The sequence below is a fragment of the Palaemon carinicauda genome, chromosome 26 (assembly GCF_036898095.1).
Source record: "Palaemon carinicauda isolate YSFRI2023 chromosome 26, ASM3689809v2, whole genome shotgun sequence".
Lineage (NCBI taxonomy): Eukaryota > Metazoa > Arthropoda > Malacostraca > Decapoda > Palaemonidae > Palaemon > Palaemon carinicauda.
Genome location: NC_090750.1, coordinates 74,418,620 through 74,436,701, shown reverse-complemented (window position 1 = coordinate 74,436,701; position 18,082 = coordinate 74,418,620). Strand labels below are relative to the sequence as shown.

Below are 18,082 nucleotides of genomic sequence, written 5' to 3'. Positions count from 1 at the left end.
TAGCTTTTATAGTGCTGAGCATTGAAAGCTCTTAACTTCTTAAGCTTCTTTTGTGGTATCTAAGAAGGCCAGTGTGTCTTTTAGTAAAAGCAGTAATTCTTCCCTATTTCAAACCCTAGCCTAAATCCTCAAGTTGTGTCTAGTGATCATAGCACACTATTCAGTAAGGGTTCTACCGGTGCACAGCACACCACTGATTCAAGATCCTCTCATAGATGAAGAGTTCTTTAGTTACTGTACTCTAAACCATTATGCTGAGAAATCCTTGCCTTCCTGCAGTCCAAGCCACTCCTTTAGACCACTAGATTTCAAAGCAGAAGACTCGAGTTGGTAGCCTGGATCCTATTATCACACCACTCGCTGAAGTAAATGCTCTTTAAGCAGCTTCTTATTTCTTATGCAAAAGCATAGCATATTGTATGATTCCCTTAGAACAAAGTGTATCTGTTTTAGATAAATGTTAAAATTTTGACAAAAACTGATTGGTTGCATCATTTTTTGGATGGCATTGCACATTATTAGCTTATCAGAGAACATTATGACAGTCCTCCTCAGCAAATTTCTGTTTGAGGAAGACTTTCCCACTACAGTATTTTATCACCTTTTGGAGAGCCTTTCTCCCAATTTGGTGCTTGCTGTTGTCAAAATGTTACCGGATTCAAATAGATTCCATTCACTAATTTGTTCCAAGTACCAATTTCATGTCTGAATTATCTATCAAATACTGGGAAGGCACAGATTTTGAAACTAGAAATTGTAATGTAAAACTTAGGAAAAGGATAAGATCTTGAACACGTAGGGTTTTTATGACAGGTTAATCCTAGTCTCCAAAGTGTTGGGTTAGATATGAGACAAAATCTGTTCTAGATGTGTGAAACCTCTGCAAGTTTACAGTTCTCACAAAGTTTTCAATGTAAACATCTTCGAGAGTTCTGGTGCAATTAAGAAAAGTGATTGGATGTTTTCAATAGATCTTACTGATGCATATTTTCACAATCGTATTCATCTATAATCAAGGAAATGCCTTCATTTTGTCAATGGCTCAAAGGTTTACCAATTAAAGTGCCTATATTTCGGTCTCAGGGCAGCCCCTCAATGTTCACCAGGATGATGGCCCCCATTTCCAAATGGATTAAGATTCTGGGGATCAGGGTTCTTTTATACCTGGACGATGGGCTATTTTTGACCGATTCATTGGAAAATATTTGGCTTCAAGTGTTGTTGCTAAGGTTACTGGAGTGGTTGGTATCCTGGTCAGTTTGAAAAAGTCTTCTGATTCCAACTCTGAAGGATGTATATTTGGGAATGATAGCAACAATCTCTATTCTAGTTATGAAGAACTAACACCAACTGCTGTGTTGGTGGGATGATCATAATTGGTTATCCCAGAGAGTTTCCTTGGAAGTGAAGATCTGAAACCTCATTGTTCACAGATGCTTTTTATGCATTTGTCAGGAAAATAGATGTTGCGGGAAATAACTTTGTTTCAATTACCAGGAACTTCGAGCAGTATTAATGGCCTTTACCACTGGTAGTAGAAAATTACTAGGAACTTCGAAGAGTATTGCCTTTACCACTGGTAGTAGAAAAACCCATTTTGGTGTTTTCAGACAATGTGAGAGTATTGGTCTACATCCAGAACCAAGGGGATGCTAATCACAATTCCTGTACTGGATAGTAGAGGTCCTATTGACTTGGATAAATTTGAGAGGCATAATCCTTCTCTCGTGGTTTATTTTGGGAAAATTTAACATCTTGGCTGATTAGTTAAGTAGGAAAAACCAAATTCTTCCAAACGAATGGTCCCCTACTGAACATCTGTCAGCATGTTCAGAAATTTGTAATTGATGGGATGTGACTAAGTTTAGACACTTTTAAAATCACTGAACAAAAAGATAGTGTTTTGGTCACGAGTTAAGGATCTCCTAGCATGGAATGTAGATACCCTAATACAAGACTGATCGGATTTGGATCTTTACGCATTTCCACCGTTCACCATTATTTGTCAGGTGATAAATAATTTCAGCGTTTCCAAAAACTGATTTACAGATCTGTTGCCTACGTTGGAGTATCTGAGTAGGTTCCATACAAAGCCAATCTTCTCAGACAAATTTTGAAGGGGATACACCCAAACCCATATGGAATACATTTAATGTCATGGAAGACTATCCATTGTATTCTCAGAAGCGAGGGTTTTTTTTTATCCTCTAGATTGTTTCTCATAGTCTCCAAACAAGTGTACTAATAATCTGTATCAAAGACAATGGAATGTTTATTTTGATTGGTGAAAACTGAGTAATATATCAGTGACTAGAACTAGTTCAGCTTATAGTTAATTTTTGTGAAGAAACTTTCCAATCCAGCCATTATGATCCATTGTGAACAAGGAAGTCGCAGGTTTGGCTGTATAAAAGATGCATTATTCTTTAAAGATTTTAATTATTGCAAATATATGACATGAATCTTCCTCTCATATGTAGGAGGGATGGTTCTCCTGCATCTTCCTAAAAGTAAACTAGAATGATTAAATCTTTTAACCATACCTTGTCAGAAATGTCAATGACCTTTTAGGGTCTCGGGTACTATTATCATAGTACAGTATAGGTAATACAGTACATGCCACTCAAGGATTGAGTCTTCTACATGTATCTAAAGGAACTGTTTGTATTTTAGGTGGATTAAATAGAAATTTTGATAATCATGTTCTGAATTGTCCCCATTGCCAAAGAAAAATTAGGCAGCAGTTGGGTTAGTAGGCAATACCCAAAACAAGCAACCAACCACATCTGTGATTATTTGTTGGCCACTTCAAACACTGAGCTAGCTGTCTCTAAACATACAACCATAGGAAAGACTTATAAGTATTTACATCTAAATCTCTGTGATTCTTGATAAACTACCTGATAAAATAATTTACTGTATATCAGAGAAATTAATGTACGTACGTTTGAAAAATTACTCCAAAATAGTTTCATTCATGGCTCGATTGGGAAGTTTGAATTTGCATAAGGTATTTTTGCAAGTTTCATTGTTTCAGACATACATTAAAACCAGTTCAGCATGGTTCATCCTTTTTTTTTTCCAAATCACTTTCCATTGAATTGATTTTCGGAGTTAACAATGAATAAGAAATTAGGTAAAATTTCATTTGTTATAATACATATTTCTCATTATTTCATAAATGATATGGGTGAATTATGAAGGGCAACATGAACACTTCTATATTTATTGAAAACATCCTCTTCTGTTAACTCTATCCTGTACAGGTATTACATGTATTCATTGTTCAAGTACTTTGATACTTGCTCAAGACCCAAGACCCATGTACTCGAATGCCTGTTCATGATCAAGGTATTAGACTTAAACATAGTTAATTGTTTTGCATAAGAAAGTATAACAAAATCTAAGAGTATAGTTAAAAATATTTACAATAAATTTGTAATGAGTGGCTACTTATTAATTTATTATATCATGTTAAACCTGTAAACCTAATCTAAGCAGGCAGTTTCTAGGTGTCAAATGTTTGAATTCTTATTTTTAGTGCAAAAGTTAATATTGTTGTGCAATATACTATACTAAAGTTATGCTAAATCACTCGTTTAAACAATACAGTATACTGTACTTCAATTGGGGAATGTTTTGTTGATCTTTGATATTGTTAATTGTTCACTATTTTTAAATAAAAAGTCTTGTTTAATCAAGTGTTTCATAGCCTGTTAATTTAATTACTAATAAAAGAACTTCACATTTACTAATGTACTACTGTACACTGTAAATATAACATTCTAAAAGTAGTTTTTATTTTTCATGACTATAAAAACCAGATTCCTTTAAAATAGGAATGTCTCCAGCAAAGTTAGAATGCCCGTTGAAATCAATAACTAGGTTTTTGATGACGTGGCGAGTGGGGGAAAGTAGCCCTGCTCACCTGTGTATCTAGCACTTGACTTTTTACCTTTGGCACAGGACTGAGAGGGGCAATTAAGGTGAGAAATATAACTTTAAAAGGACTTTGGTTTGCATAGCTAGGAAAAATACAAATTACTGGTACTTTGATTGATTGATTTAAAGTTTTCAGGCATCCTGACATCTAAGGTCATTGACGCCAACTGGTACTTTGAAAAATTTCTATTTGCTCCTATATATACAAGCCATTTGTCCTAAAATAGGGAGATTCACTCATTGGTAGGTAGAAAGTTCCCATAGAACAAAACTGATTAGCTCATTCCCCCCCCCCCCCCCTGGAGATACCAGTGTTTGATCCCCAACGGTAGCAAAGGAAATGACTCCTGCAAGTTCTGCAACCTCCTATCACCCCATAATCTGAGTAGGTTGATAGGGCCTGTCTAGTACTTAGTCGATGAAGGAATCCCACTTCTCCAAGGAGGAGATGCAGTCTAGAATGAAATACCTCCGCCCTTCATAAAGAAGAATTGAGGAAAACTCATTCTTACAGGTCCAGTCCCATTAAAAGTGGTTTACCAGTATTGATGTCAGATCAAGTGTGTAACATACAAAAATTTCATTCCAAGTAAGGGGAAGGGAAGAAGAAGCAGAAGAACCTTTAATTCTATACTTCCTCCAGTCTTATATTGAACACATTACCATAGGCAAGATGCAACCTGTCCCGCAAGAGTGCTGTGGTCGCTACATAACTATAAAGTTGCCACCACGAGGCCAAAAACAAAACTAGTGACAGACGTGGGTATACTCCCTTAGGAAGAGAGACTGAAGTTTGTTTGCATATCCAAACTCCAAGCATGTTACAACTTCAATTTACCCTATAGTCTTATACTATTTTCTGTAATCATCTCTTTTAATAATTAGTCATTTTAATGTCTGTAGATTTTTGTCTTCTTTAGCAGTGTTTTGTAGCATAGAACCGTGTACCATATCATAGTTCATGATATGGGTTTAAATCTGGTCAAGAAATATCCAATTACTGTATCACCTCTCTCTCTCTCTCTCTCTCTCTCTCTCTCTCTCTCTCTCTCTCTCTCTCTCTCTCTCTCTCTCTCTCGTGTGTGCCCTTAAAACCTATCTTCCATTCATTTACGGTCTGGTACTGAAATGAAAGAAAAAATATAGAAAAATATCATTAAAATAGAAATGGTTTTGCATGCGCAAGAGGTTTTGTGTATTTGTATGTTTAAGACATTTAGAGGTAATATATCGATTGATTGGTTCCAGTCAAGTCACTTTAATATATTTGTTTCAAAGAATCATTTAACCTCAAACATTTTTATATTTCATGTTCGACCAACTCGCTTTTATGGGGGGGGGGGGGGATGGAGTGGTCGGTGGCTTTAACTTTTCAAGTTAAAGTTGTACTGTATGTGATTCTCCTGCTAGGTTAAGTATTATTAGGCCCATAGGATCAGCACTGGCTATGAAACCGGAATTATACAGTAATGGTTATTGCTACGGATGATTTAACCGCAGTAATAATGGATATTATTGTTCAGGAATGGTTTTCACTTGAAATAGTGAAAGTTTTCCCTTGGTTGCTACTCAGCCTATAATTGATTTTTTTATCGTCAGAAATTTGTTTACCATAGAGCATAGATTTTATTACTCCGGGACAATAAAACATTAGTTTTCCTTACGTAGTTGCATATCTTCGAAATGGGCTGTCAATTGCCTTCACCTGGTCCCGTCTTTAGCTCTGTTAAATTGTCCAGCTGTTGCTGCTCTTAGCCTCCTATTGACATCCTCTAGTAAGCTGTCCATAAACTTTTCCTTTCTGGCCTCTTGTTCTACTCCCCCTTATCTTTACCGTAAAGCACAAAACTTCGATCTTTTCTCTTCTTATTACGTCCAAGAAGTTCCATCTGCCTCCTCTTTATCACTTTTTTTTTTATTTATATCCCCCCATTCCTATTCCTTCCATTCACGATATACTTCTCAGTAAGATTTCTTTTCATATATAGAAAAGAGGCCTGGTGACATTACACACCCTTCTCTTGGTCCTTGTTTTATTTCTACCCATGATGTTAAATTATGCTTAATGTTAACTTTAACTGCAGCCTCCTGACTCCAATAAAGGTTAGCAATTAGTTAAATGCCTGTATCGTCAATATTTAAGCTCTCTCAAATTTCTTTCAAGTTGTGAGTGTCTAAGCTTTATAAAATGCCTTTTCATGGTCTATAAAACACATAAAAACATATGTTTGTAGCTTGCCACCATAGCCCTCTCTGTTAACGTGCGCATGTTGAATATTGCATTTTTGCTACCTGTAAATCCACACTGTTCTTGATCTGGAACTTCTGGTTTTATTTTATTTTTATTCTAATTAATACAACTTTCATATATTTTTATCATGCTCATTAAGCGGATGGTCACACGTAGATGTGAGAGTATGCACAAAAGAAAATTGACTGGAAAAGAGAAACAAGAGGGAATGAGAATATTGCTTACACCATTACAATTTATGAGGATCCCACTCACCATATCTCACCACCTCTCTCTCTCTCTCTCTCTCTCTCTCTCTCTCTCTCTCTCTCTCTCTCTCTCTCTCTCTCTCTCTCTCTCTCTCATTTATCACAATTTAAGAATATTGGCGATGGAAATAGGATGTTCTGAAACGTTGGGAAGAATAAGTGAAGGATCTTTTTTTAGGATGATAAAGGTGATAGACCTAGGTTGCATATACCCATGAATGACCCAGAATTACTAGAAGAGTAAAAAATAGGTCTAGTGAAAAAGTTAAAGGAAGCCCTTTCCATGATGTGGTAACAATAGAAAGTCACTGACAAGTGGGAATTTTGGATTAAGAAAAAATATAAAAGTGGCAAACAAATTATATAAACACACGATATAATCCATAATAGATACAGATTCAGCTCAATTGCTATCCACAAGAAAACCTGTATTATGCTACAGCAATTACATAGTTCATGGGAGTCGCCAGTAATAATTATACAGATACGTATAAACTAAGAATAATGTACTGAGCAGGGGTCATTGCGTAACCGGAAAAGTGGATTTTTCCTTATCCAAATTATCTTTACAAATTATACCCAAATTAACAAGAGAGTTGTTCTACCTCCCGTTTAACATTACTCGGGTTGTCACAATTCCAACCGCAAGTTAGGGAGGATTGCAATAATGTATATTATTTTACAACTTCTTTTGAAAGTAAAATCCTTGCTATTAGATGTTCAATTGATTTAATGTTACTCATGTCTGAATCTATCAAGCATTCTGTAGGCCTATCATTGGAATATATATTGCTACGATTCCGCTTACCTAGAAGACACTACCTACTTTAAAAGTGTATTATTTCATACTTGTGACATAAACAGGGACAATTTTTTAAACACACTAATGTTCTATTACAAATATAGGACGAAAAAGGATTATAATAGCGCCACTGTATTGATAGTTGGTTATTTATATGCTGTTTGGGTCAGTAAGAAGAAACAATATACGAAAGAGGAAACAGATGCCTTTCTTAAGAGTAAATTTCAATATGTTCGGTGGCTTTTGAAAAATATGTATAAAGAAAGAATGAATAAAATGTTCACCTAAAAGTATATAAATTATTGTTTTTGAGTGACTAAAAATTAACATCAAGATGTGTGATGTTGTAAATTGTTAAATTAGATGGATTTGTTTATAGAAAAATGCAATTAAATGTGATTATACTGTAAATATTGTGATTGTAAAGAATATGTAATTTAACTTTTTAATAAAAAGATAAAAAAAACTTTACCCTTTCATTGACAGTTTGTGTTATTTAGATAGGATTTAAACATATAAGTGTCTTCATCCCTTATTTCTTTCTTATGTTGTCGTTTACAAGTCACATTTTACGCCTTAGAATAAAGTTGTAACCTTCCTATAGCCTATTGAAAAAGAAGAAGAGAACATGGCTAATTATCTTTGTTTTGGCGGCAAAACTGTTCATAACAATCAGTGTCAAGTCTACTAACGTTGTCACTCATTTTACCCAATTCAATCGGTTCTATTGTGATTCAATCATCTACTCGTAAGTAAAAGTGCATTTAAATAGAATGTTAGCGACAGGTTAAGTATTTTTAATGAAGCATTTGGTTTATTATGGATCGAAACGTTTAATACTTGAAATGCTAAATACTATTCCTAAAATGTTCTATTTTTCCTTATTTCCTTTCCTCACTGGGCTATTTTCCCTGTTGGGGCCCCTGGGCTTATAGCATCCTGATTTTCCAACTGGGGTTGTAGCTTAGCATTTAATAATAATAATAATAATACTCGAAAGAGGTAATTAGTACTGGCAAGGCCCCCCGAACTTTGTAATAGATGTCACTTGTACTTTTATGGGCTCTTTCTGCAATAACAGTCCATTAAGGTCGAAAGGTTTTGCAGAATACAAGCACCGTTAAATATATAAGTTTTAGGGTTCCTTCAGGTTCCAGGTTCTTTAGGGTAGAAGTGGATAAGTATACCGAAATGAACATCAAATCCGGTTAATTCACGTTATTTACTATAGGAAAACAATTATATATCGTTTCCCCAGTATGTTTTCCCCACCCAAAACCCTGAGTTCCCACTGGGGGTCCCCCGTTATCGTAGGATATAGATGTATATATATTTCTGAAACTATTCATTTGCGACGGAAACGAGTGTCATTTTTGAAGAGAGCGTAATTTTTTCTATAAGAAACAGTAGTTTTTTTCCTAGGTTACATTGCCCTGTAATTCACTTCAAAAATACCCAATAGGCGGCCTTTAGAAAATAATACCGTTATATAGTCTATCATGAGGTGTATTGAACCTTTTTGATAGTGATTTCTGGTGGAATTCTATATTTATTGAGTTACGGTGGGTCGACTACCATAACTGTTCGTCATGAATGTCTGAAACACTTACGATATACTATGGCCAAGTCTAATGAGTATTACTGGGTGTATGTATGATAGCGGCCACCTGTATGTATTATTATGTGCAACTTAGAATCAACAGTGTAAGGGGGGTCGCAGGGGGTCGGTAGCCCCCCCGATAGGTAAGTAGGTAAGGACACGGCTTGTAGGTTAGGTTGGGGAAAGTTTAGGGTTAATTGATGTCCAATTTTAATCAACACGTGAGGAACTGGCCGCTGATATACAAAGGCTCCTTAGATGTTATTCATATAATTAGTTTGATCAAAGTAATTGAAAAATAACTGCTGTGTATTATGTTGAAAGATGTGAAATTATATAGGATTTATATTATTTTTATAGAGTCATAGAATTGGTTTCAGTACAGCATTTTGAAGACATGCCATATTTGCTACAAATAGTACTGTGTTGTACTATTATGATTTCTGTGGAATATGTTTATATCTATTAATGCATTATTCCCTTTTCAGGTTATTTCTTCACGATGTCTACAGAGATCACAACTAAGCAAGAGGATATTCAGGTTACAGATTCAAAACCTAATGGGACTGTGGTAAATGGTGAACAGGTAATGAAGTGTATAATACTACTCTGTAATTTGCTTACAGTATAAGAATTCATGTCGATTTAATTTTCTTGGGCAATAGTTGTAGAATTGTTCCTACATGAATACAAACCTTTGTCCATTAATTAGGAGATTGATTCTAGTGCAGCTGAACCTCAAGGAGTCGGCAGTAGCCAGTAGCTACCATCTGGAGGTAGAGAACCCTCAACCTCTTTTCAGTAAACTGAGCAATTGCCTTTATTCCGGATGCCGACTGACATGGACGTGCTATCGGCTTTCTTCAACTTGGCTGTACAGTATTAAAATTTTTTCATCTCTTATCTTTTCAGTGTGGGATTGTGGTTGCCTGACAATGCCAATGATGGACATGCATACCTACCTGAAAGTGTCAAGAAAATTAAGCACTTCCATGAGTGGCAAAGAGGTGGATACTCATACTTTGTGCCCCTGATGCAGGGGCATGTATGCTGCTTAGATTCCTCCTGTAACCAAATGTTGGAAGTGGTCACCCTCCCAGTGACATGAGCATGACAGAAGAAGGAAGTCTAAGAGCGACTCTTCTACCTTGGGCTCATCTTTGAGGTGGAAGATATCATCTAGAACCACTGTATTCTCCTCTGATCATTCCACGTCAGTCGGGAGATAAGATGGGGAAGAGTGTTGGTAATTTAATACTTGGACAAGTCTCGGCAGGGAGACTTGCTGGTTCCCTTAGCAAAACAAGTGAGCCTCTCCTTCAGGAGGAATCTCTTAATAAATCAGATTCATTTCCAGTTGATGATGCTATGCTATGCTTGTGGCCTTCCCTAGAAATGAAGGGTACTCCATCCAGAGAAAAGCTAGCCTTAGCTCTTCGAGGGATTAAGATTACGTCTTATGACATTGGCTTTAAGTGTGAGCTCGAGCAGCCGGATAATATTCAGCCGCCAAGCCAGACCTCACTAATTGTACAACACCCTTCTGGGTATACGAAGAAATCCTTATTGGAAGGAGTTCCTGGAAAAGATGCTAAAGCCCTTCCAAGTATGATGAACATGCTTGCTCTTGCATATCTTTAAGAATGGCGCACGTCTTCCACTACTAAAGAGCACACTCATGACCAATATGCCTCTGAATGTGCAGGTGGTTTGGACTTTGATTCATTGAATACCAATAGACTCACTGCTGTGAACTAAGTCAGAGGAACCTGTCTCGCCAGACTTTGTTGGTGTTCTACGTACTTGCTTATGGTGCGTACAACAAAGCGCTCTCACACTAGTTTGCTTAAACGCTGTCATAAAAATAAGAAACCACTTTATAGCATAGTGTGCACAGCACCAGATGCTCGCGCAATCCTTTGATTTTAGGAGTGCCTCCTTCAGCACGCTCCTACAAAGAGAGATATTTACCTCCGCCAACGAAGTTGGAAGGAGGTTATGTTTTTGCCTCTGTTTATGTTTGTGTGTTTGTTTGTGAACAGCTTCCTGGCCACAATTTTGATCATAGGGTAATGAAACTTGCAGGGATTAATTGTTATGTAAAAAGCAGGAAGTGATTAAATTTTGGAAGGTCACGATTAAACAAAATGTCCATTTCACGTTATCATCCATAAGTTTGGACATTGTTGTCACAGAGACTTCAAACTTGGTTCATATTTGAGTGTATGAAAATCCACGCCAATTAATACATTTTAAGGTCAAGGTCTAGGTTGAGCAAAAGGTCGAGAAATAGACTGCTGCAGCAGAGGTCTGCGCTCTACTGCGGGCCCCTCTAGTTTCCCCATCGTGCACTTGTTTGATGAATGTGGTCATGACAACAGGCACTCTCTTATTGGAAGCATCAACCTTGCTCCATAGCGTGCAATCACTCAGGGATGCCCACTCTCCGATCTTCCCAGACAGACGGGATAGTCAATAAAAACACGCTTAAGCACATGATGGCCGCTCTCCCTCAGTCTGTGCCCCCTGAACTGAGTTTTAACTTTTTCAGAAAGGAAGGAGACTACTGTACATGTGCATAAGCAGACCTCTAGCTTGCCTGATCTCCAGCAAAGAGGTCAGAGGAAGACTTGATCTTACAAAAGTCTCTAGTACAAGATCCGTGTCAGATTCATGGTTCTTGGTTTTTGGAGCTTCAGGTTTTCTTATAGGGTTGCGTCCTTACAGTACAACATCATTACCGTTGGAGGATTTCTCCATCGAACAGAACAGGGAGGCGAGGTTCGCCTTCCTGCTTTCTGAAACCCGTACTGTTGAGTTCTTGACTGACAATGTCCTCAGAGGGTCAACTGGGTTTTGAGGTGACACGATTTAGTCGCTTGAAAATTCATGAAGCAGGTGCCAAGAAGGAAGCAGTGAGACTGTGCAACACCCCAATGGAAGGCCCCCTCCCTCTATCATGGAGCAGTTGTGGAGAGTTGGAGGAAAGTGAGTCACGACTGCCTCCTCCCGTCTCGTCCTTACTCTGTGACACCCCGCAGCAGTGTCCCCCTCCGGCAAAGCGACAAGGACCGCCAAAAGGGGGCAGAAAAAAGGTCCTCAACACCCACAGCAGGCAGCAGTTAGAAACCATGGTTAAAGACATCCTTTTAAGCATGGAGAGGACCCAGGAGAGGTAACAAAAGCAGAAGAGGATAGTGCAGACGTACCTACTAAGGGGGGGTCATTCCTCCGACCAGTCCACCAATGGGAGGACGCCTACAAAGCAGATGGCAGAGGTGGATGCTCCACGGCGCTGAACCTTAGTCAGTCACCGTTCTCAGGGCTAGATACTACGTCCCATTCACATAATTGTAACAGTCAGAGGGAGGGTATACCTCTTAACGGAGACTTCCCCCCACCTAAATAACTCTCATTTAAGTGACTTTGAAGTTTGTATCCGTGTAGGAATAGACTACAAATTTTTAAAACAATTTGTATTTTTTGTAGCTATACAAACCTGAGTCATTTAATCCAAGTTCCTGCCTCAACCTCGCCACAAGTCTTTGACCAAAAGAGAGTGAAGTGAGCCATGCCACGACACAGCGCTGCCATGCACTAAGGTTGCCTAGCAATTTATGATGCAATCAAACTTCTTTCATTCTTTTTGAATGTCTGGTCATAGAAAATGAAACTAGGAGTAACCCATTTAATTGACTCTAGTTTATATAGCTAGGAAAATTACAAATTGTTTTGAAAATTTGTAGTTCCAAATTCTTATATTGGCTGTGCTGCCATATGAGGAGAAATTCAAACCCTATTAGACATCAGTATAAGAACTAAAATGGCTTCATTTATAATAATTTTATTACATTATTATGAATAAAGTCATATTTTAAGAACCAAATGACACTTTAGAAGAATTTGAGTCTACAGAAACTTCAGTAATTGGAGCAAAGTCAAGAATATGGTCATTTAAGTTTGAAGAGACCAAAATGGCAAGTTCATATATACGGTGATTACCAAGTGAGGCAGTCACTACTTAATGCTCTTTAGAAATGTTCCGAAGTTCATTTGAATTTTTCCTTAAAATTGATGCTGGAGTTAAGGTGCTAAGGTTTGTTTCCAATTTAGGTGTGTACATTTTATTGCAAGCAAGCATTTTGTATTTTTTCCTCTTCAGGCTATGAAGGTGTTAGAAAGAAAATGTTACTTTTCTACCTTTGTAGTGTTTAGTCATTTAATTCAATAATAAGTCCTTGATAGAAATTGTTTTAAAAAGTAAATTAACCCATTGTTGGAAATTGTATTTATTTTGGTGGTAATATAATGTTATCTGTGTTCTTGCAGGAAGAAAGACACGATGAATACCAATATTTAGACTTAATTAGAAGAACGCTTGCTACTGGCAACAAAAAAGGAGATAGAACAGGCACAGGAACAATTTCCTTGTTTGGAGCTCAGATGAGATTTTCTCTCAGAGATGGTAAGTATTTGACATAGTTTCATCGAGATATGATTTGTGTTATAGTTAGAGGTGTGGCGAGTGTTGGGGAAAGCCACTTTACTTTTTCTAAGGTTTCACTCTCACTTGATTGGTCAATCTCAGTCAAATAATGAATAAGTTTAAATGCATTCATTGGGTAAAGTTAGTGCATCCAGTTGAACGTTCCATTTCTTAAAGTACTGTACCTGTGCTGTATTTAATATTTTCAACATTGCCCACAAACCTAACACTTACAAAAACACCAGGATACTTTTAAAGATCAATAAATTAAATCAATTGAGGCTATAATACAGTATTTATCACTTTTGCATAACCTTTATATCAATACAATGTAGTATAGTGTACCAAGTAATAATAATGATAACGAAGAATCTTGCTTTTAGACTTGTACAGATTGTCTATGTATTTCTTAGATAGCAAAAATTGTAAATGAGAGCAGAATTGAGTTATAGAGTTTGAATTACCTAGTTAGAAAAGACCAAAAGCATTTATAGGTACAAAGGAATCGAATGAGTGTTGAAAGAACAAAGGGGAGAGAGGCATTTTGTGGGACTAAAGGGAAGGAAAATGTGGAAAAGATCATAGATAATGAATGAGTATAAGAAAAAACCATGAATGAGTTTGTTTAAAAAGACCCAATGTAATGAGATGCTGAAGAGCTCAAAAGGGAAATGACTGATTGTGAAGAGTGCAAGAAGTGGATAGAGGAAGGGGTGTGAACTGTAAATTTTATTAGTGTGAAGAGTAAAGAATCTAAATTTAATTGATGTGATGAGACAAAATAAACTAAATTTTAGTAATGTGATGAGACAAAGGGGATTAAAAGAGCATGAACATATTAATGAGAATAGATTCTTGGGAAGTATATAGGATGATATCACAGGGCAATGCTGAATGTGAAGATACCATAGTGCAAGAATAAATGTGAAGACGCCAAAGGAAATGAATGAGCTTGAAGATACCAAAGGATATGAATGATTGTGAGCAGACCAAGGAGTGTGGAGAGGCTAAATATAATGAATAAGCTTGAAGAGACAAAATGTAACAGAAGGGCAGGAAGGGACACAATGTATTATTATTATTATTATTATTATTACTTGCTAAGCTACAACCTTAGTTGGAAAAGCAGGATGCTATAAGCCCAGGGGCTCTTACAGGAAAAAGAAGCCTGTGAAAAAAGGAAAAAAATATTTTTAGAAGAGTAACAACATTGAAATAAATATCTATTTAAACTATAAAAAACTTTAACAAAACAAGAGGAAGAGAAGTTAGATAGAATAGTGTGCTCGAGTGTACCCTCAAGCAAGAGAACTCTAACCCAAGGCAGTGGAAGACCATGGTACAGAGGCTATGGCACTACCTAAGACTAGAGAACAAAGGTTTGATTTTGAAATTTCTTTCTAGAAGAGCTGCTTACCATAGCTAAAGAGTCTCTTCTACCCTCACCAAGAGGAAAGTGGCCACTGAACAATTACAGTGCAGTAACCCTTGAGAGAATAAGAATTGTTAGGTAATCTGTGTTGTCAGGTAATTTATATGAGGATAGAGGAGAATAAGTAAAGAATAGGCCAGACTATTCAGTGTGTGCGTGTAGGCAAAAGGAAATGAACCGTAACCAGAGAGAAGGATCCAATGTACCACTGTCTGGCCAGTCAAAAGACCCCATAACTCTCTAGGGAATAAGCAAAAAGGAACCAATTGTAATGAGTGAAGTGACCAAGTAAAATAAATTACAGTAATCTAAAGAGACCAATGTTTATGAATGAGTGAAGTGAATACTTTATGAATGAATGTAAAGAGAACTAATACTATAATTATTGAAAGACAAAAAAGCATATGGAAATAGGAATAGGTAGGGAATAATCTATAGAAGAAAAAATAAAGTTGGGTATATAACATAGATGAATAAGTAAAAGAAAATAAACTAAGAAACAAGGCATATGGCCTTTTGCTCATCAGAAGAAATTTCCACTTTGAGTGTATAGCCGCCTGCTTTTCCAACTAGGGTTGTAGCTTAGCTAGTAGTGATAATAACATTCAACACTGGGAATATGGTGTTGAACAGGCTCACCTAAGTCTCTCTATGTTTATATATGAAAGATCTACTTTAACATTGTTACTGATCTTGAAATATTGTATATAGTTTATTACTTTTCTTGTAGTTTATTTCATTATTTACTTTCCTCACTGGGCTTTTTTTCCCTGTTGGAGCCTTTGAGCTTAGAGCATCCTGCTTTTCCAACTAGCTTAGTTAGTAATAATAATGATAATGTACTATTGAAAAACAACTACACTATTTTGCTGATATTTGGAAAGGTAATTGACTTCATATCTAGTTACCATTACTATATTTTTAATCTTGAATATTAGAACACTTTGCAAATCCCCTCCAAATGAAGTTTAACAATATTTTTTTTTTCTCACACACTTATCAAACTTAATTACTCTTTCAAATGAATTATTACTCTAAAACTAAACCATTTGTAATATTTTGAAACAGGTGTTTTTCCTTTACTGACTACAAAAAGAGTTTTCTGGCGAGGAGTTGCAGAAGAACTTCTTTGGTTCGTTCGAGGATCAACAAATGCCAAAGAACTTCAGGAGAAGGGCGTTCATATTTGGGATGGAAATTCATCCAAGGAATTTCTTGAAAAATCTGGATTTCCTGACAGGTAATTCCTTTAGATTTATGTTATCTTGTCATATTAACCCTTTTACCCCCAATGGACATACTGGTACGTTTCACAAAACTCATCCCTTTACCCCCATGGACGTACTGGTACGTCCTTGCAAAAAACTACTATTTACATTTTTTTTTTGCATATTTTTGATACCTTTATGAGAAACTTCAGGCATTTTCCAAAAGAATGAGTCCAATCTGACCTCTCTATGATGAAAATTATGGCTGTTAGAGCAATTTAAAAAATATGTATTGCAAAATGTGCTTGAAAAAAAAAAATGCCGGGGGGTTAAGGGTTGGAAAGTTCCAAATAGCTTGGGGGTAAAAGGGTTAAGCTTTAACTATCAATGTGTAGGATGTTTCTTAACCCTGTAATTTATGTAGGTGGATAAAACAAAGAATAGCTTTAAACAATAGACACTGAGGGAGAGGAGTGTGTAAGGAAATGATGTAAGGAAGCCCATTGCTCATGTACAGTTCATGGATGGATGGAACCATGCAAGTCCAGAGGAAGTATGGTATGAAATCTTGGTCATGATTCTTTCTCTCATATGCCAGAATATATATATAAATTTTTAAATTTTGTAGGGTATCATTTACATATGTATGCTACAGTTCTATTTGACACTGAGCTGTACAAATTACTCTCTGTGAATTATTGCCCTTCGTGTGATTATCATAAATCTTTCTGTCGTAATGCACCAGAGCTATAGGAAATAACTAATACTAGAACTTCACGGTTTAACTACATAATGATGTGTGATGCACATTTACTTTTAGCTCTGAAACCTACCTTATTGATGCAATCACAATACTAGTAACAGTTAAACAAGTTTGAAACCAAAATGCACACATGCCATACATTCTCTCAAGGAGCTATTGCCCAACATATGATTTGCATATTATTATTACTAGTTTAAGCTACAAGCCTAGTTGGAAAAGCAGGATACTATAAGTCCAAGAGCTCCAAGAGGGAAAATGGCCCAGTAATGAAAGGAAGCTAATAAGATAGTTTGCTTAGGTGTACCCTCAAGCAAGAGAATTGTAACCCAAGAAGGCAGTGGAAGACCACGGTACAGAGGCTATGGCATTTCCCAAGACTAGAGAACCATAGTTGAATTTTGGATTGTCCTCCAAAAAAAAAAAAAAATCTTACCAAGTGGAAAGTAGCCACAAAACTATTACAGTTTTCTAGTTAACCCCTTGATTGAAGAAGAATTTTTTGGTTTTCTTAGTGTTATGAGGAAAGTGGAAAATGTGAAAAGAATAAACCAGACTGTTCTTCGTATATTTAGGCAAAGGAAAAATAAGCCTTAACCAGATAAAGGATCCAATAACTCTATTGGCAGTATCTCAACAGGTGGCTGGTGCATTAGCCAATCTACTACCTACTTAACTCTTCCTGTGATTTCTTAGCCCTAATGGGCCAAAGAGAAAACTTTAGATTAAGCTTCTGACATTAAAACATGTTTGAAAACAAGTATCAAAAACGTTATTGCACTAATGTATGGTACCCATGAAACTCAATCTTGTATGGTTGATGGTTGAAGTGAGTTTTCTTAGGATCCATAATTTCTATTTTTCCCCATACATAGATTTTTCTTTCTATTGTTTAATTGTCTTGCTACCTAAGTGTATTTGCTTGAGTAGCATTAGCATGAATGAATGTACTAATAACTGCACCGTATCTTATTTCTGTAGCCAAACAAAAAGATCTTATACAAGGAACTAATTTCCATAAGTTCCAGAATATAAGCACAGTTAACCATTGTTTATGGTTTGGGAAGCAATAGAATAACCATAAAAAAAGACCCTTTCTTTTCAGACTTTCTGGCTTTTTTTTCTTTTTTTTCATTTTACAGTTATACTCTAAACTTGAGCTATACAGTACTAGCCTCTAATGATTCACTTGAGCTATCGTGATGCTAAAAAATGCTTTCTGTGATCTTAGGGCCCTGAGTGTAAACTTCTAAGTTCACAAGGTTTAAAAGTTTTTTTTCCTTCTCCAATTATTTTGGATTTCTACTTTCTCATAATCTTATATGCATTTTTTTATTGAATACTTCTCATAAT

The 18,082-nt window shown here is 36.4% G+C and overlaps 2 protein-coding genes across 2 annotated transcripts in view; both read left to right on the top strand.

Annotated features, from left to right (window-relative positions):
- The window catches only part of mwh (multiple wing hairs), a 321,568-nt gene that overhangs the window by 117,253 nt on the left and 186,233 nt on the right, over positions 1 to 18,082 (top strand). The gene's annotated exons all lie outside the window — the stretch shown is intronic.
- LOC137620228 (thymidylate synthase-like) overlaps positions 7,843 to 18,082 on the top strand; it is a 29,527-nt gene continuing 19,287 nt past the window's right edge. Inside the window, exons 1-4 of the mRNA XM_068350464.1 lie at positions 7,843 to 7,991; positions 9,332 to 9,429; positions 13,173 to 13,308; positions 15,830 to 16,001. Of these exons, the coding sequence (XP_068206565.1) occupies positions 9,346 to 9,429; positions 13,173 to 13,308; positions 15,830 to 16,001 (392 nt within the window). The 5' untranslated portion in view covers positions 7,843 to 7,991; positions 9,332 to 9,345. The remainder of the gene's footprint in view (positions 7,992 to 9,331; positions 9,430 to 13,172; positions 13,309 to 15,829; positions 16,002 to 18,082) is intronic.